This window comes from Tyto alba, unplaced genomic scaffold, assembly GCF_018691265.1.
Source record: "Tyto alba isolate M040663 unplaced genomic scaffold, T.alba_DEE_v4.0 Super-Scaffold_1, whole genome shotgun sequence".
NCBI lineage: Eukaryota > Metazoa > Chordata > Aves > Strigiformes > Tytonidae > Tyto > Tyto alba.
In genome coordinates, this window is record NW_024881261.1 from 34276596 (window position 1) to 34297550 (window position 20955).

The window sequence follows — 20955 nt, forward strand, 5'->3', positions numbered from 1 at the left end:
GTTTTGTATTTTTCTTACATGTATTTTTCTTACATACTAAGAGGTGGGGTTTTTTCTGTTCTTCTTCCAGGTGAGGATGATGAAGATTCAAACCTGCTAATTCTCAGCTACCCACAGTACTGTCGATATCGTTCCATGTTAAAGCGCATTCAGGACAAGCCTTCTTCAATACTAACAGACCAGTTTGTTTTAGCCCTGGGAGGCATTGCAGTAACAAGCAAGAACCCCCAAATCTTCTACTGTCGGGATACATTTGATCATCCTACTCTAATAGAAAATGAAAGTATATGTGATGAGTTTGGTAAGTCACGTTACAGCTATTTTCTTTTTCTCACAAGTAAAGACATTTTTCTTCTTTTTAACTGTCCACTGTTTTCCATGGGGAAGGTGTGATTCCTTTGAAGTGAACCAATGCTGTTTATGTTTGAAATGTTAAATACCGAATGTGCTCTTTCCTCTGTGAGACTGAAGGCTTCTAGCCACTAGTGATCTTGGTATTGCAGCTCGAATTTATCACAATCAAAGATAATGTTACACAAGTAGAGCGTGTAGCACAGTTACTCAGTATGAATGAAAGGATCCCTTGTCTGGATTTGAAATTTATCTACCTTAACCGTTCGCCTATAGCCAGTGTCTTTCCAGAAGCTTTACAAAGTGTGTTTGGTTTTTTTTTTTTTTTAAGTCCTTGTTGGTGCAATATGCTAACAAATGCAAAATAGGGGAGACTCCCTGCGCATCCCATTGCTGTTGCAGAGCACTCATCAACCGTGCGTATGTTTCTAGGGCTGTGAACAAATGTCAGCTATAGCTGGGGTGTTTCTGGCCTTCCTGGAATGTGGGCTTTTTCAGTCAGGGCTTTGCCAGCTAGGAGTTTGATTTTACAAGTGCAGAGGCACTTCTGGGAGATGACCTCTTAATTCAGAGGGTGTAGAGAATACTCTGCAGCTCTAGAGAAGTATGCAGCCCCTTACAGCTGGGCTGCAAGATTTGACTCCTGATAGCTGCCAGGTGATTTCACACCTTATATTTTTTGTGTCAGATCAACCCAAGGGCAACGGATGTGCTGCTGAATGTGTGGCAGAATGCATGTTGTGTACACACCCAGTGTAACTTTAGTAATGGATTTAGTGTAATTTCTTTAGCAGTGTACCTGTGCTGTGAGAATTAAGTTTTATTACCCATATCACCAGATGGATGAGCACTGTGGCTAACGCTCCCAAAGTCTGTTTGCATAGCTGTGCAAGGCCCCTTCATCTCTGCAAGGAATCTCTTGTGGTTTCTTAGAGAATTTCTGATTATGCATTAAACATATAATAGTGGGAGTGAGAGGAAAAGGGGTTCAACGATGCCTGTGATGGGAGAATCATCTCACCCTTTTTCCGAACTCTAGCACGCTGCCTTTGAGCTTGGCGTCTAGTCCAGGCTTCATGTTGGCAGAGAAACACCAACCCAGCTGGTGGCATTGGGATATTTTGTAATGTAGTGCAGGAGTGCTCCTCTGCTGCTGCACTGATCAGATCCTGACAGGCAGAGGAGATCTTCCTCACGTGGTGTCGTCACTGGAGCACATTACTGCTGTGAATAGTTTTCATTTTGTGATGTCAGGTTTTTGCAGGATCAGGCCCAAACTGTCAAGTCTGCTCACACTCACACAAAACATTACAGGCTTTGAATGAACTATGAATAAAAGTGTTGGTTGCTCTTAGGGGGTGCGGATGGGGAAAAAAATGAATGAAATGCCCTGGAAGTTTGGTCCAGTAACACAATAGTATCATGTTGATTTTTATTTACTCTGAGCTCCAGCTCAGAATATAAAGTTCAGTTTTAATTGACTATTCTTTTTATATGGGAAAGGTTATTTTAGGCTTGAAGGCGTTTGATGAGCATACCATCTGCTTTCTGTGGAGTATTTTATTCAGGGTCATCTCTTGATTACAGGTTTGTTGAAATAGTTGGATCCATAATGTAAGTGTATCATGGAATATTAGTAATAGATGAATCAAAGAGATGTGGAGTGATGCAGAAACTATGCTTAGTGAACCGGAGCAAGTGCTTTGTTCAGTCTCTGAAAGCTAACTATGCCATTCTCTTGACCTTTGCGAGGCAATTATCTCATTATCAAACCAGAGCCACAGAAATCTTAGCCATAGAAATTAATAACGTGTATTTAAAATTTAGTTTGGTTTAAGAAGCAGATTTTTTTAAATGCCTATAAAAACAAAAAAAAATAGTACTCTTTAAAAGTATTTGTTATGAAAATAATGATGTGGTAAAATTTGCAAGCCCTGCTGTGTTAAGAAGAAAAAACTGGCCAATGTATGGTTCCGTTTCTGTATTGCAAAATGTATGGTGTCAATTACACTACCTTTGTTGAAGGCAACAGGCGAAGTGCTATTTTATCCTTTTCTTTGCTGGCAGGACAATAAAATGTACAACACTTCGTTATACAAACAGTTTACATTGATATCATGTAGATTGATGTCACACATGGAAAGTGATGACTGCTAAAGCTAAACAGAGGCAGGGTGGTACAGTAGATAAATGGATTACTCTAAGGCACTGGTATTTATCAGTCAAATCTGAGGGGAGACCAGATTACGGAAATGTGACTAAAATTCTTAAAAGGTGTCTATAAGGAGACCCAGACACATTTAATTTGAAGGGCTTGGCTATTTCTTATCTTGCAAATGAAAGACGTGTGTAGAAGGAACAAGATAGGAACATGTGTATTTCCCCATCACCTGAAACTCTCCAAACTCTAAAGCGAGTACGAAGTTTGGGGAATACAGTCTACTGATGTCTTTCCGTGGGAAGCGCTGGCTTCTGGTATGGATGCCAGGTCTTCTTCAGAAACATTACTGTTGGGGAAGGTGTTACATGTTCTCTGCACATTGGCAATACTCTGCAACAGATACAGCATGTCAGAAGTGAGACACAATAAACACCTTTACAAAGAGCTCGATTCACGACATTGTGGAAGCTATTGGCCTTGTTAGGCTGTTTTAATAGAGAGAAATGTTTTTTCGGGAGATATTCTCTCTACTTTTATTATACGTTTATAACAAAAACATTCTGTTCAGTTCTGACTCCTCCTCCCCGCTCTGTAGGGTTTAACAAAAATAAATAAAGCAGGAAATGAGGAAGAAAAATTAAGTTTTGTTGACAATAAATAATGTTTCATTGGTGTGGGACTTTAAGTAGAAGAGGTATGCAAATGCTGCCTGTGAGCTGCCACAGACATGGCTGGAAGAGATGCTTTGATGCTTCAGGCAGTCCTGAAGCAGGATGGCCTTTGTATTTCCACAGAGCTCCTGTAACGGTTAGGTTGAAGTAACCTTCCCCTCCGGCTTCAGCGAGAGCTACCACAGCCAGTACCTGCTGCCGACACTGCAGCTACCTGTGTCTGCCTCTGCCTTGCCTGTGCACTGCTGCATGGCATGTGCCCACGTGGTTTGGGCAGGAATATTCAGGACTGATTTTCTTGCAGAGTCCTTTTCTGATTCTCTTCTAACTTGATTCAGTGTGCCACAACGTCCCGTCAAGGAGGCCGCTGGAGAAGCGGGCTGCTGAGGAATCGGCTCGGCAGCTGGAAGGCTCAAACAATTGCATCTGTTTCTTTGCAGCTTGCTGGGGAAGGACTTGCTCTCCATTTACAGAGAAAAGACTGCTCTGACTGGGAAGCCTCCTGCTCCCATTCTTGTTGATGTAACTACCGACTAGTTAATCTTACTGCCTTGGAGGGCTCCCCTCCAAAATGCAAATAAGCTCAAAAGCTTGCTTCTGCAGAAGATACAAGCCGAGCTTGGATGTCTTGATAGCCAAAGTTCATGGATATGACCACAGTCTGACGGCATAGTTCTTCCCCTCCTGAAGTAAGAGCAATTAGAGGTCCTCACCAGCACGAAGCAGTCCAGGTGGATAATGAAATGCTGGCGTTGCCTGCTAGGAACAAGAAATCTGAGATTTTGAACCTGCACAGGAGGCTGGAGTGAAGTGGTCCGTGGTCAAACGGAAGCGCAAAGGCTTGGGCCCTGCCTGACGGTGCCGCCAGCCCGTGCAGGCTTGCAGGTGGCACTGAGCGAGGGCCACGGGGACACCTCGGGCTGGACCCGGGCGGCAGTGGCAACAGGATCCCGGCCGTGGCCCCCCGGGCTGTGCCTGCCTGCCCGAGGGAGGGACGGCTTGGACGCAGCAGAGTGAGCAAATGGGATCCGCTGGCTTCATGGCCTTGTCTTGGGTCTCTGTGCAGGCTAGAGTTCACCTGCGCATTCCTTTATCTAACTGCTCCTATTAATTGGCATGTGGAAAAAAACCAAAACCCGATTTCCTCATTCCCCTGCTCCCTTAAAATAAAAATAAGATGTGCCAGCTGAACAATTCATTTCTCTTCAAGTCAGGATCATTGGTAAAGACATTTTTCAAGATCTTTTTCATTTATCAGCCTCTGGGGTTACTGTTATTGAATAACTTTTGTAAATGCATATAATTTGCTGGCGTTTGCTGTGTGGTCATATATACCGCAAGAGAGAAGGAATAGAAAAATAAGGATCCTAATAGTTTTCACTATAGACCAAAGAGATCTAGCTGGAGGCAAAACTGCCTCTGCAGTGTCCAGAAGCTGTATCTGAGGGTCACTGGGCTGAAATTGGTGTGCAGCCATTGCTAGAGCAGCACACATCCTCTGCACTTGCTTGTCTGAAGAAGGTGACTTGAGCCTTCTACCAGACCCGTGCCTGTTCCACTTCATGGAATGACTTCCAGAGCACACTGGTGAGCGTGGATCCGTTCACGACCCACTTGTGTGCTGCATTGCCAAATGCATGTGGCTCCCTGCAGCAAGGGAGCGTGCAGATGTGTCTGTCAGCATGACCACCACCTTCTCCGGGCTCGGGGACTCGCAGGGTGGCGGGAACAGACACACAGCTTGGAAGCAGGAGGGTCAGGTGCTGGGGTGATGGTGGATTTCTACAGCTCCATCAGCTTCTCTAGGTGAAAATCTCACACAGAAAGATTTGTCATGGTGCTTTTCTAGATAAATATTATAAATACTGCCTGCTAAAGATGAGCCAGAAGTCTCTCTTTTATTTTGTGAGTATGGGGTTGCTTTTTCTATAAAGAGGAGAGTGAGAGAAAACTGAATACCTTATTTCTTCTAGATTTTTAAAATCTATTTGGTAATTTTTAAATCATTCTGGATTATTTTTACAGCATGCTGGGTCCAATATGCCATTAAATAAGCTGTTTGGTCCCTGGGGTACCATAAACACTTGTTCACCCCCAAAAGAAGGTTAAAAGTTTTATTTTTGCATGTAAAGGCCAATATTTTATGGAACATTTCATACCAAAAAGTGAGAAAACTACATCCTGCTGTGGTATTAATATCATTTTTTTCTCTGAAAAATTAAACTTCTTCATTTTACCATAACATAAGAAATGCAGTGGGAAACTGCTTATTGAAAAAAATTATGTGTAAAGGGCATTGCAGTCCTCACTTCCCTCCTCTCCCTTTCCTCCCCCAAAAAACTTAACGATACATTGCTTGCATTGGGAAAAATCATCTACATTAAAACCAAAACAAACCTCAAAACCTTCAACAACTTGGATCTCTCTGTACAAAAATGCAGACTCTCTCACTTCCAGGGCTGACAGGGGATGGTTAGGAGTGAGGGGCGACTTAGCCATCCTCCCAGCCACCGGGGTTTCTGAGCCAACAATTGCAAAAGGACCTACCTTCTATCTTGTCATTGATTAAGGAAGCCATGGCAGGAGGGCGCTATGAAGAAGGAGGGACTTTTTAGGGGTAGGTCATGTGCCAGAAAAAATGTGTAGGCTGAAAGCAGATGACTTCAGGGCACAGAGTGGTACCATTACTCCTGGTATAGCTGAAATTTGGTCTTTGCTTTTGTTATACATCTCAGTTTACAGAAGTTTGTGACTCAGATAAAATCAGTTGTTTAGGGGAAAAACATAGCAAAACAAAACCTTGGCAGGGAATGAGACTTAAAAGAAAAAAAAAAAAAAAGGAAGAATGTTTCTAGTCTAAATGAAATACAGTTTTCCTGTTGGTGACTATTTGTGTGAGTCAAAGTTGGCTTTTCTTTTTAAGCCAGCTCTAGTACAAAAATTGTACTTAGGCCTGAAAGGATGTTTTTATAATGTTTTTCAGCTGACGTAAAGTATCAGCATTATTGCTATTGCCTAATTTGGCTACCTGCAGGATAATTTATATCAGTGAAATTCAGAAACCCCTGAAGTTTCTAGATAGATGCTTCAGGCTTCTTTGTTTTAACACAAATGTGATGTTAGAGTGGGAACAGTGTTAGTGCTCCTCTGCTAAGACTAGAACATTTAAGCATTTAAAAATGCGATAGGACAATTATGGAGGCTTTTTATGAGCATGGATACTGGGACCTCCTTAGATGGAGTTTTATGTGGCATCTCTGACAGTGTGAAAAATATGCAAATCTTTTCCAAGGTCCTGGGCAGAGTAACTTAGCTAAATATTTCAAATTTTAACTCTCTCAAAACAAAAACAGGGCATAGCTGGAGGGAAAGTAGTGATTAATGCATAATAGTGCTATATACAATATAGATAAATGTACATTTCCTCTTCCCTCCCACCCCACCTCTGCAAACAGGAGCTTTTAGCTTGAAAAAGCAAATCTGGAAGTGTTCTAAATTCTGGTCAGACTTCTTTCTTATTTTGTTAATTCAACTGTAGAGTAAGATATTAATGATCCCCAGATGTTGTTTATAATGATTGATTTTTCAGTTGTGAAAAAATACTTGCAGTTTTTTTAAACAATTGATATTTTCTAGTGTGCTCTGCAGTGTTTGAATAAAATGGCTGAAGGCAGAGCTGTTTATGTGCCCAACATAATTGCTTCTGTTAAGTGATTTCTTCATTCTTAACATTTTTAGCTCTAATTGCTTTTTCCCCATACATCTAAAAATAAATATTTGCAAGTTTTGCATTCTGTCACTCATTGAAATGCATAAAATATTTGTATACTCAAAGCAAAAAGGCACTGATAAGGGGTCACATTCTGTCTCGCTTAGTGGCGTAAATCCAAAATAACTCGATCCACTTCAGTGGCTGCTGCTCACCATTTTCACCAGTTAACCAAGGGCAGAATCTCACCCAATGTTAACAGCAAGCTGTTAAGTGAACATAAGTAATGTGTGGTAAAGTAAGATAAAATACCTTCCTGTCTGCAAGAGCTTCAATAGAAACAAATGCTGTTAGCTTCTACTTTTTTTGGGGGGGGGTTACATTTTCACTAGCAACAGTATCTGTAACCAGGATAAATATTAAGATAGATTATTTTTCACTTTATAATCAAAACTCCTTTATGGAGAATGCTGATTTTATTCGGATTGGGTGTTCCCACTGCCCTCAGGAAGGCAGCAGATGCTGAGCAGAGGGGCAGATGCTGCCTGAAAAGCTGCTTTTACCCGTTTCCTCCGGCCCCTTGGCATCACTTGTCAGCGGGGCTGGTGGTGGCCGTCTGTCCTGCGCGGAGTGACGAGGTAGCTGCCCAAGAAGCCTGCAGCAGCCGGCCAGCACCGCTGCGGGAGCCCAGCTCCTGTGGTGAGGAACTTCTTGTGAAGTTCATGTGGCTCCTTACTTCTTTGGGTGCCCCTGGGTAGCAGTCTGGGAGGGAGAGGGGCCCACGTGCCACGTGCTCCTGGGCTGTGCCTGGCCAAGACCCGGCTGCTTGAGGACGCATCAGGGCTGTGAACCGTGGGGTGGCCAGTACGGCCTCCCTGCTGGGACAGCCCAGGCTTTGGGGCTCTCACGGGACAGGAGGGGAGACACCCGCCCTCCTGCAAGCGCCCGTGGCAGAGCCGAGAGCCTGGGTGTGCCCACTTCCAGTCTGGCGCCTTTAACTTCTTCTCCTTATTAATTTTTAATTGAAGAGTGAATACGTGACAGTATTGTGGAGTTTACGTGTTTTGTCAGCCAGCGTTTGGCAGAGATACTATGTGTGGTTCCAGCAAACAAAGGGTCAGCGAGTGAGCTGTTCTTCTGTGCCTGATAAACGTAACTTATCAGGTGGGCTTTGTCATATACTACACATGGGTCTGTTTTATTGGTGTCCATTCACTAAATGAATGTAGATACAAATGACTAACTCCTCTTACATAAGATTTCCACTCAATGGCTAGTTTTATGATTCAGCTATCAAAATAACTTTTTGTCATTATAATGAAAAGTAAGCCACGCTGCATTCATTGTGAGTGTGAGCCATGTCCATCATCCGTGTTCTCAGTTCTGGTGCCGTTTGTTTGTTTGTTTGTTTGTTTTTGCAATATGTCTTCATTAGAGCATCATCGTTTGATGACTCTTCTGGTTTCAGTGCCTCCCTTGGACCACTGGGTCTGCCCAGACTCTTGAGGTTTGTCTTGGGAGAGCTTTTGGTCCACTGGTGTCCCAAACCTTATAGGCTGCATCCCCAAGGTGCCGGCGCTCCGCAGTGGGTTGGAGCAGGGGAGACCTTTGTGTCCAGGGAAGGGCCCCTGTTCTTGTGCCCGTACAATGGAAAAGAGAAGTGGTTTATGTCAGAATACGGTCACATTCTTCTGATTAAACCCACTCAAAAAAGACAACATTGTAATATTTTCCAATGACTGTTTATCATGAATTACGTCAGCCTTAGTTTAAATTGCTATTATTTCTCCTTAATGCTTCTTGGTGCCTGCATAATTTACAGCATTGGCAGCTGCGGGACTATGAAATAACCTTTCACAACCACCATACAATAGTAAAGAACATGAAGTTTTTGTTGTTAATTATTATGGGACTCCTTTAACTTTTTTACAAAGTGACATAAAATATTGTTGAGGTATTTATGGTTAAAGCTACTTTTACATGGATCTATTTTGCTTCTGGCTAGTTCTTAACTAAAGCAGTCATTTGTGGTTATTATGCCTTGGGAGATATTATGTCAGAACTGGTTTAAGAGTATTATTATGTATCACATGTCATATATTACATGTCAGCACTTGAGGCTGTCTTTCAATAAAAACAAATGTAATTTTAGTTAATGGTCTTTTAGGTATAGGCCATTTGTAAACTTACCTGAGTTCATTTGAAGGTATACTAAAAAGCTTTGTTCTCCCAGAGTGCACTTGAGTAATTTCATTTTGGCTTCAGATGGAATTTCCAAAATATTTATCATTATTTCAATCAGAGGGTGCTGCCTCTAAAAAGCAAATAGTTTCCCAATACCGAGGTTAATGTACACATTTTAAAGAGCTGTAACTGTTACTCATTACTTTGTTTACTTTTCCCCCCTTCAGAGCTCAGGCTTCCCAGGTTCCCTACTGGTCAAGCTGATAGTAGTAACCCAGGCAACTAAGCCACCTAATGATGATACTTCACTGTGCCGCTTAAATGAATAGTTTATACCTTCTAGATAATCCATGGGTGAAGGGGGGTATAAATTAAAGGTTGCAGGCGAGTTTTAGGTTTCCTTGAAGTTTAATTTAGAATCTGGAAAAGGCGAACTTACACGAAGCAAGCTTCAAATTAATATGTCATTCCCCTTGGTTCCAAATACTATGCATATTTTCCAGTACTTACTTATTTAAAGCAAGAAATGAAGCATATAGGGTGTGCCAGAAAGTTTACAAAGAATGAAAACACATAAATGACTCATGCAAACTTTTTCTTAAGATTTTTTTGTTAACGTGTAATTAGTTTATTACTTCTAGGCAAAAAAAAAAAAAAAAAAAAGCATTATTTTTCTCCCTCCCAATCTATGTTTGAGCACAATAAAAATGATCAAAGCCTCTGTCCCTAGTTACATTTTCTTTTCTTCCATGGGACTACTGGTTTTGGTGACCCTACTGTAGGGAACAGAAACCTTGCTGGGCAAAAAAATCAGTCTCTATCTCCCCACAGATGCTCAGGCTGAAGATGTGAAGATGCAAATGTGGAATTAAAAAAGCAAGAGAAGAGCAGGGTGAGCCTTTCGTGCGTTGCTAAGTTAGAATTTAATAAGAGGAACATAAAATGGAACTAAACTTGCCTGGATGCTGCAAGATTTTTTAATATTAGGCAGCATGCTTGATTTCCCTGGAAATGAGTGAGCAATCTGAATTTAGAGTTGTTTGGCGGGGGGAAGGGGTGTTTTCGTTCTCTTTTTTAATCAAAGGCATTTCACAAGCCGATTGCAAGTGAAAGGAGGATCTATCATTACGTAAGAATGTAGCAAACTTTTCCATTTAATGAATGAATATTAGGTATTTCGGGAGCAGATAAAAGGTGGTAAAAGAGGGAGACAGAGCTGACGTCTTAGAGATTTTAATAAAGATTGAAGTTAGTAGTGAAAAGGTCAAAGTGCCATTTGTTGAGCCCCTGCTTCTGGCATGGTTTCAAAGCTTGCAGTGCTGGCTGTGGGGCTGTGATGTGTGTTAATGAACAGTTGTGGCACTTAACTGAGATCATGGGTTGGTCACATGAATATATATAAAAGATATGAGTGAAGATTTCTTCTTCCCCCCCCCACCCCCCCCTTTTTGATGCAGTTTGGCTGTTGGAAGGACTGAACAATTAAAAGAAACGTTTGAAATGTTTGAACACCGCCTTAAGTCCCCTAGTCTGTAAGGAAAATGAGCTATGAATAATAGAATACTGCTCTAGTTAAATATAGTTATTCAAAATTGTTTTTAGCTACAGATGTTATGCCATTTTAGAAACTTAGACTAAATAATGTCAGATCGTGTTTGCTTTTTTAGTATGTTATTCATTTATTGGGAAATTCAAAATTTAAAACAGCTGGGAAAGGGTTTGGTGTTCACCAAGTAATCTTTAAAATGTGTACATTTCAGGCTTACTCTTATAGAGCTGTTTAGAAATGACTGAATTGTATATTATAGTTATAAAGCTCTGTAAACATGCTCTACCATGTAGATGACAGGGAAACATGAAATGGGAAAATGAGATAATTCTGGAGCCAAATTTTATGTATTACAGGCTTGATAAAACAGCAAATGGCTTTCTCAGTTTAAATAATTTGTAACTTTCCAGGAACATGCATGGGTGTTATGAACAGTATGTCGAAAATAGCAGCAGAAAATAATGTTCATTCTCCTTTAATTCTCCCTTTGATGTTTGTGTCAAAACGAAGGAGTTAATTTATCTAAGAGTTTCACTGCGTGAGTTGGACTGTACAAAACCAATCATGTAGAAATAATAGACTACCATTGGAAGTGCTGTACTATTGCAGTTTTAATAGCTCTTCAGTTCTGCTCAACAATTAGTCCATACATTTTATAGCTGTGTCTTTAAGAAACTGGCACACTCAGCAAAATCACAGTAATTGGGAGATGATGCAATGTGGAGAGAAATCAGAGGAAGAAAATTAATTGAAAAATAGTATTTTGTTCAGGTTTGGGTTTGTTTTCTTTTAGAATTTTAAACACTGCAGTAGTAATTACTGGTGGGTGAGACTTCTGCAGAATTTAAATTCCACATGGCTAGGATTTTGTGAATTTGTTTTTAAATCAAATTGCAAAAGAGGCAAAATAGGGCATTCTTGATGTGGAGGCATTAAGGGTGATCGAGAGGAGGGCTTTTTCCCTCTATTGACACTAGTGCTGTTTGAGTAAGTTCTCATTACTTGTCAGGATCTTCGTAAACCTGATCAGACAGATCACAGCCAGTATGTGAATTAGTTTATCATTTAGGCAAACAGCTAAAGAGACCTCAGCAATCCCTTTTTGCTTGTGTACCTGGAGAAGGTACCAATGCATTGTGGTGTGAGCATCCATCTTCCCAGTGATAACTAGTGGATGCTGGTAGCTTCTTGATAACATCATGTTTTTTATGCACAAGTGCTGAATATGAAGGCAAACTTAAAAAAAAAAAAAAAGTTGCTTTTTTTTTATAGGTTTATCATTGTCAATTAGGACTTTGTAATGTCCTTTAATTGATTTATTGTCCATTATGGGCCAAAGGCCAGTGAATCAGTAAGAGTTTGCATTTCAGCTGAAGTTTGAGCCTTTGTATTATATATAGCTGTATCTCGGTCTTTTAGTGATCAGACAAGCATTTCCTTGTGCCTAAGGGCTGCTGTGTTGGTCCTAATGCCATAAATTACTTGAGGGTAATGATAGATAACCAATTGACTAAAGTAGGAGAGCAAACCTAGTTCTTAAATGAATAAGCAGGGGAATAGTGAGAAGAAATAGAGAGGTGTTACTACCGCTGCATGTAGCGCTAGAGGAAATCATTATCAAACCCCTTAAGAGCTAACATTTTTGGTAAGTCAGTCAAATGATGACGGCTTCCTGAAAAAAGGGTGATACAATTTCATGGGATAACTGCACTACTAATACTCAAATGTATTATTCTGAACTATGGGCTGCAGAAGAACATGGAAGAGCAGGAAGAGTTTATTAGATTTTTCCCCACTTTCAGCTTTGTGCCCAATTCTGATGCCCACGCTTTGCACATTGTATTGAAATACCAGCCAGGGTTAAGGAAAGACCCCAGAAACAATTCATGGCACAGAAAACTTGCCTTCAAGCAAAAGACTAAAGAATGTCAATCCATTTAGTGCATGGAGGAGAAGACTGAAGAAGGGACCTGATCACTGTCTGTCAGTATGTCCATGAGGAGAAGACGACCTGTGACAGTAAAGGCCCTTCTAATTCGGCAAACGGACACATAGCAGAACCTTGTGCTTCAGAGTGGAAGCAGATAAATTAATGCTGAAACTAAGGCACAGTTACCTATCAGTGAGGGGTAATTAACCATGGGAGCAACTTAACTAGGAGTAACAGATTCTTTATCACCTGAATCTTTTAAATCAAGACTGCTTTCCAAATGACATTATCCTTACTCATGGAAGAGATAGTCTTTATCCAGTAGTCACTCTGACAGTGTATAGGCAGAATTTGCAGAAAGTAAACCAGGTACTAATATCCTACTAATTCCTTCTGGCCATAAAAACTGTTACTGTATTAATATATGTAATTTGTAGCATCTGGGCCAGTAAAGACTAGATTGTGCTGGATCTTGTGTCCATTGTACAATGGCTGACCAGAGGCTGAGGAACAGGGCTGTGGAGGAAGCTGGTGTGTTAGGAGCTGAACACCAGTGTCTTCACTGGTCCACCTTGGTGGCTGTTGATAACTCATGTCCTCTTTGTTCTCCTTACCAGTCTTCATCCACCATGAGCAGTTGCCTGTCTTGGAGCACTGACTGGGCAGCGTGCTCCTCTGCTGTGGTCTCTGGAGGCACATCAGTCCCCTGCCTGTTCTCTGTTGGGGAGATCAGCTGAGGGTGAATTGGATCTGGTCCATTTTAGGCCACTTCAGTAACTTCTACAAAATCCTATCTCCTCAGTTGAAGTATGTAAAATGTATCTCAATATCATCTCATTTAAATGTGCAGTGACACGCTGTGAGATCATCTACAAACATACCATACCAACTTTGTGAGTCTTCCCTGATGGGTCCTTCACAGACGTCTCCAGTCACCTTACCTGTTTGCATAATAGCTTTAAAGAGCATGCTAGTTAAAAAGCAGGTGTTAGCAACAAGCGAGTAATAGAAGAGGAGGAATTTATTTGAAATCAGCAGTTTCAGCCCACAGAAAGGGTAAGAGAATATGTGGAAAGGCTAATGGTGATCATCCTGCTAACATGGGTGACATTCGCAGACCCTGCTGCTGCTTCAACAGAGAAGTATTGTGCAACCTTCCAGCTCTGTCATCACCCTCCTGTGTCTCACTCTGGATTTGCAAGTGTAGTAGAAGTTAAATTCCCAGTGAAAACAGCTCTTTGCTGTGGGGTGGCATGTTTACTTTAAGTAGGTGTTGATGATTCTACTTCTCACTTCGTTGATTAAGTCACTTCATCTTCATCTTAAAGTCTTACAAACCTCAGCTGAACTTTGCTGAGATGAGCCTGTGTCCCATTACATACTTTCACAGAGGTGGAGCAAAAGCTTGAAAAATGGAAAAGATTATTCCCAGAGTCTTTAGCAGCTCTAAGCTCAGAATACCATGTTCAAAATTAGCAGTATAGTTGCCCTCATTCTTTTATAGCATCCCAATTTTGCAACGAACCATAATTGTTTGACTGATTTGCCAAAAAAATGATGGTTCCTCAAGGGTTTTTTTATGTTGGTTGTTTTGAAAGGCAGCCTGTAATTAAGATGAATACATGTACATTGTGAATGTTTAGTTATGGTAGAGATGGGTTTGTTATAAAACAAACAAACAAACAAAAAAAAATACCTAGCTGCAAATCCTTAGAGTTGTTTAGTTTAGAAGTTTAAGTCAATTTATGGAAGTCTGTGTTTACTGTCTTTAGAGCTTGATCATGACATTGGAATGCATTTTGGAAAAAAAGACCCTATAAAATGAAATCCACATTTACGGGTAAGGAGCACAGAGCACTTAGGATCAGCAGTGAGACTACAGTATCTTTTTGAACTGTAGTGAAGAGGAATACTTGCCAGTGCCATTTTGGGTTTAGAAGGTAGTGAATTGATACACTCTGGAAGTTCTAACACTGTCTAACAGCAGCTGAACCCAAAACCATTAATTTCATGGAAATGTGGACCGTGTTATCCGAATGACAGCAGTCAGAAGATAAAGCTAGATCTGAAGCACTTCATTTAAAATAAAACTTTATTATAAAGTCAGGTCTCCTAAGATACTTCTTTTGTGCTGCACTGCGTGTGAGTAATCTCAGTGACTCATCTAGCCTCTGACATACTGCAGCCATCAACATTCCCAGCCACGAGTGTTGCCCTTCATGAAGGAAATAGCCTATTTTTGGTATGGCAATGTCCTCAGTTTTAAAGAATTTTCCTCTTTTAAAGTGCTCAGACAATTAATGCCGCATGCATGTATTCAACAATAGTTGCCTAGCAACCATCAGAAATATTCGAGAGAGCAAAGAAAGCCGAGATGAATGAGCAGAAACATCAGCTCCCATTTCAGGTGAGCTGGAGAAGGCATCAGGGCTGCGCTGACTCGTTGGATGTAAGCATGAATATCCATGAAAATCGGACAAACAAGAACTAGCAAATACGAGCTCCAACTTGCACATCAGTCAGATGCAGAGATGAGATGAGTCGTGCAGCTAGAAGCAGTTGCAATCGGTTGCCGCTGGTTGGGCTTTCTTAGTTTCAGAAGCCTAGACCAAAACAGTGTAGCAATGGTTAAAATAAGTTATAGCAAGTCAACAAACACTCCTTAATGGCAGAGGAAAGTTTTGTCACCTTGTGTTGTATTCCGCCTGTAGCTAGAGAATGGGTAAAGTTCCCACTTCCTTTGGTGGAGATTTTCGGGCATGAGTCTAAGCGCCAGGCAAACCCCTTGCATGGAGCTTGGCTCCAGCCCTTCTCTTGCATTGCCACCTGGTTTCTACTTATTGCTTTGCATTTTAATTCTGGCATAACTTTCACCTCACAGGAGGTTTTCTTGCTCTTCTAAGTCCTTGATGTCTTTTTTTAACACTGGAAGATGCCAGTTGAATGAAACGGAAATCTTTTCCTCAGTAACAGCCCACAGCCACTATATGCCTGTTTGGATTTTGGTTTGTTGTTGTTTTCTTTTTTTTTTTTTTTTTTTGTTTTGTTTTGTTTTCTCTTCAGAAAGGTTGAAATGAAATGCTTGGTCTAGAGTTGGAAGGACTGAACTTTATCATGTTGTGTTGACATACTCTTGGGGACAAGGCTGTCGCAGTGATGCTAGTGCAGCCACGTCCTGTGCCCGTCCCTTTCTCGGGCCGAGGTTTGGTGCTGCTCCACAGTCTCCCCAGCAGATGTACCATCGCAGCGGCTCCGGGCGCTCAGTGCTCAGCACGGTGGAGCGTGGGAGCACAGGGCCCTGGGACCCATGGTTCGGTGGGATGCACTTTAATGTCAAAACCATTTGAGGTAAAAGAGCTTTGATCTGCAGAAGTCTTTTCAGTTGGTTTCTTTTCATTAGACACATTAAAATTGAAGAGCCTGATAGCTGCCTGTTAGTGTTGCTCAGAACTTTTTTGACTGCCTGCCCCGATTTGAAGAAAATGATGAAATTCTGACATTTTCCTGCTGGATAGAAAAATCGGATTTATGACCATCTCTACTTCAAAGGTAAAGGTTAAGAGCAAGATTATGATCTCCTTTCCACTCATGTAAATCCACAGGAGTCAATTACTTTGGATTGACAGTGATGTGATTTGGATCAGAATCTGGCATTAAAGCTTTTTGGGGTTTGCTCCTACTCCCATTGACTTCGGTGCCACTTGACTGCCGACTCTTTGCTTTTGGTATGTAGTGGTGGTATATGCATGTGGAAGTGCCTCAGGGGCCCCACATAAAACATTGGTTCACTAGCTTTAGTGGGGTTTTTTAGATTAGATGTTAAAATGTTGAAATCAAAATATGTAGGGGGTGGCCGGGAAGTAGCAGATGCACAATGATAATTAGAATAATGTGATTTTTGAGGTTGATATCTCATGACTTAGAACTGGAAAAAAAAAAAACCTTATGTGTCTTGGAGGTCTGAGGCTTTTACTCTTTCTGATTATAAAAGGCATTTATTTCTGGCCTTGATGGCTGATGAGAGATCAAACTTAAAATATGCCATGATCCTATAGTCTGGTAGTGCTTTCTGGCACTGGTCAGTGACTAAATATAGCCAGTTTTGAACCGCTGTGATAAACCTGGAAATAATGTTCAGCAGAAAATTCTCAGACAATTCCATAGACAAATGTGGAATATGAAATTGCTTTTCTGGATCGCATCTGGTTCATACTGTATATGCTTTTGTGCCCCGTCTCTCTCACCCCCATGTTTTCCAACTGCTATCCAACAAAGGTTTTGTGGTATGGATAAATCTTAACTGAAGCATCTCAGTGGTTCATGTTGGTTCATGCTAAAGCAACGAATAACATAAAGGGCTTTTAAACCCCAGCTATTTCACGCATTCCTTTTGGCTTTGTAAACCATTTTGCCTTGTTTTTACAAAAAGAAGGTGTATTAAAAAAAAAAAAAAATGCATGCGTTTCCAAAAACCACTGATTGTCTTCAAATGAACGTAGTTCAGGAACATGCAGATTCTTGCATTGTGTTACGGGATTAGTGGTATTCATCTGTCATGCATAATGTGAAGGTGATATTCAGAGGAGGAAAAGAACCTTTTTGAAAGGATTTTTTTTCTTCTTTTTTTTGTTATTTTTAATTATATACTCACATTTGTTTTTTGTTTTTTCTTTTTTTTTTTTTTTTTAAAACTCATATATACTTCTACCAGGCTATGCTTAATTTCAAGATGGTGTCTTTGCTAGAAAGATAATCAAATGTAATGTCTTCCACAACCTCTTCATATGCATGACTGCATAAAGCTTGTGTAACAGTTTATTATTATAAAATTAGTATAGCATAGCATAGAGCAAACTGGGCCCCTGGCCAGATGAACTAGACAATGAATAGTTATATAAGGTTTTGAAGCACATGTATTAGAACACAAGCGCCCTGTATTTTCTTCTCAATTGTCTGCTGTTTGTTAATGTTTCCCTTTCAACGTGATTGCATCTCAATTTAATAGCACTTGCCATTTCAGGGTTTACTGTGCCAGCACTCGCATAGTTACATCCCCTCTGTGCTGCAAAGCTGCATGTATATTAAAACTGAACTAGGCATGGTTAGCTAATGGGTACTTCGAGAGATATGCACTTATAGAATTAAGTGATGTATGTAATTGTTAATTTTGTGTTAACAAGTATGAAAAATGTGTTTCACCAATAATTGTAATGCTCCGTTCTGTGCAAAGTGTGACATTTTAATTCTTGTTGAACAGTTTCCTACCTCTGCTCTGTGTTTTCATGGCAGGGTATTATTTTGCAATCAAGATAAAAGCATTATTTATTAAAGTTATAAAATACTACATTACTGGAAGTTTTAAGCTGCAGATCAATCTCCTGTTTCATAAAAGCATTTAATTGATTTTATTTTTTTTTAATTGGTCTTTGAATTTAAACTTGAGTCCCACATTATGGATTGCGTATGATTCCAGAAGTAGAGGGATGTTTTAGTGGAGTCTTGATGCTGTTTTAAAGGCAACGATGTACCTGCCACAGAACTGTGGGAAAGGCTTGCGTTTGGCATATGCATCTTTGGGACTGTCAGATCCCAGCCTGCTGCATTTTTGGCACAGGGAGCCCATTGACTTGGGCTGTGGGAAACCTACATTCAGCACTATCAGTCCTTGTGTCTTTTTCTGTGCTTCCAAAGGAACTTCTGTTAGAGACTTCACATACTTGGGAGTCAAATAACAACTCCTCCATGCTTTCAGTGGTGCAGGACAGCCTTTCCATGGCGAGAGGGGGCTCAGCAGCCTCTGGCTGCAGTAGTGCAGGTGTCGCCTGGTGGAGGAGTGACACTTGCACCTAGTTGTGTGGTCCTGGATTTATTTGCTTTCTGTGTGTAGTCCAAACAGCCCAGAAGTCTGGCTTCCCCCACTTCCCACTGCTTCAGCCCTCCTGTTCCTCAGCTCCTTGTGCCAGGTACTCACTTTTTGCTCCCCTTAGCTGCACAGTCCCAACCCCATCCCTGTCCTGGTCCCTCTTTGTTATGTCAGGATAATGCCACTTGACTTGTTGCAGCCCTTGGTGGTTCATTCATGCCAATGCAGACGTATGACCAAAGCCCACCTATTATTCCCTCTTGCGGAGAATAAATTAATTCTTCCATCCCTAGTAGGCCCAACTATGAAATTGCATAGAGCAAGGCTCAAATTTTTCTTCAAGCTAACAGGGACTTCATTTGCATGTTCCGTGTCATCTCATCTGCGGAGTCTGACCTCGTGCAGACTTACCGGTTGCTAACCAGCCAGGGAAAGCAATTGAGAAGGGGTGACCACCACCATCCCCAGCTGAGTTCAGGAACAGCTGTGGCTGGGATTTGACTTCCCAATAAAGTAAGATTTTTTTATTTGCCAGTAAAGATAAAGAAAGTGCATGGTGGGAGGAGCATCATAGGCTCAAAATACAATAAAAATAGCAAAGGAAACAAACAGTTTGTGCCTAATTTGAAACCAACTGATCTCCATGGTGATTGCAACAAATCTGTGCTATGTGTGACTGTTTAGTGAAGACAAAGGTTAGGAATACGAGTTCACCCACCATGCTCGACCATCTGAATGAACAGAGGAGTCAGAGGGTTGGTACCTTCCCGATCACCAAGTAGCTGTGTGAAGGTCCCAAGGGGAATGCAGGAAATAACCTTATTGAAACTTCAGAGGATTCTAGTGTCTTCCTTCCTCATGCATCTTCAGAAAAGTCAGCCTTTCTAAATTTCCTGGAATATCTGTTTTTAACAGTGCAGTTCTATGGAAAGAAGAGTCCGAGGCAATGTGGCTTCAGACAAAAATAGCATGGTAGAAAACCTTCAGAAACCAGGCAGTAAGCTTGAAACCTTAGATAAATAATAGGACTAATACACTTGCCACAGTAAATAATAAGACTATAACTCCCCAAAACTCTGGATTAGCATTGTCTCAGAGTAATTCCTTATGTGAAATAGAAGCCTGAGATAAAATTTCAGCCTTAATTTACAGATATTTGAGACGGAGGGAGACGGGAGTGTATTAATCCTTACCAAAGAAGAAATTCCTGTTCATGGTAGGCTGAAATACTGTCATGTGATGAGTCAGAAAGTTTTTATTGTTCATGTCTTCAGAGGTCAGGGCTACTGAGTTTTGGCATGCAGACAGGGCAGATATCATTTGCAAATCAACACATCTCCTTTTGCTGAGGTCATAGGCACAGAAAGCTTCCTATTTCCAGTAGGTGTTTGTGACTTTCTCTTTTTTTTAAATATGAATTTCAGAGGGGGGAAGATTATACTTTTGAAATCCTTAGTCATAGTGAAAAGATCTCCAGAGGTTGCTGATGAAAACGTTCAGAGTGTATGTTATACTGCATCAAGATTTAGAGTTTCTTGAGTAAATATTGACTAATTTGACCTTTGCTTTTCCTCAGTCAATATTTATCTCTTGAGATAATGAATCTTCATATTCACCTTAGTTGAAGTCCAAGTCCACTTAATAGTGTACTTGGAAATCCAGGAGAGGTGCTGATTTGTCTTGGTGCTACTTTTATCTGTTTAAAATTAGATATACAGAAGGTTTGGCCACTCATGTCACTTTGTCAGGTTTCCTAAACAAAGCAGCGTCTGGTCATGGCTGGTGTGGAGGCTTCTAGGAAAAACCTAGATCTGGCAGCAGGCAGAGTGGGTGAATCTGGGAGTGGAGCAATCCCTTTATTGGAAATGAGGATGAGGATTCCTGCACAATGTGAAAGCCCTTCCAGATGCTGTCAGGAGGAGGGGACTGATGAGGGTTAGTCAAAAAAACTGTTGCTGTGTATTTCATGAGGCAGAGATAAGAAGTTTTTGAGCTTTCTGAACCTCCCACAGTCTTCCAGCAGCCTGATCTCACAGAGCACATCAGGTATTGTGCAGAACTAAACAAGGGCACAGCCCAACAGACCAGTCTGCAGGCACGGGGAGCACTGGCTTGCCAGCGCTCCCACCCTTCCCCTGAGATACAGGTCTGGGAGCAGGTGAGCTCCAATGCGGACGGATGATGCTGGTCTCAGCAGCCAATTGTGTCCCTGTTGCAATGGCCTTCTACGGAACAGTATTAAAGTTATTCCCCAGCCCCTGCTCCCCACTGCTGGGCTTGTTATGTCCCCCTGGCTTGGGAGCTGGGCTTGGGAACCCTGCAAGCTTCCTGCGACTTGAGAGCCAGGGTTCGGTCACTAGGAGTGTAGAGCAAATAGCATAGCCCTGAAAAATAGGACTGTAATACCCCCTTTATTATTTCAGTAGCAATTTCAGTATTTCATGGCCCTGGCTTAGGTTGAAGCTGGGGGTGCTGGGGGCAGCACGTGTGGCTGGAGCCTCTGGGTTGGAGTCTTTGGGCACGGGATCCTGGCACCT

General features: G+C 41.3%; 1 protein-coding gene across 3 annotated transcripts in view; it reads left to right on the forward strand.

Moving 5' to 3' along the window:
- The window catches only part of ARID5B (AT-rich interaction domain 5B), a 121447-nt gene that overhangs the window by 49240 nt on the left and 51252 nt on the right, over positions 1 to 20955 (forward strand). For all 3 annotated transcript variants that reach the window (XM_042790426.1, XM_033004286.2, XM_042790432.1), the window contains one exon: positions 71 to 301. In XM_042790426.1, coding sequence (XP_042646360.1) covers positions 71 to 301 — 231 coding nt within the window. The remainder of the gene's footprint in view (positions 1 to 70; positions 302 to 20955) is intronic.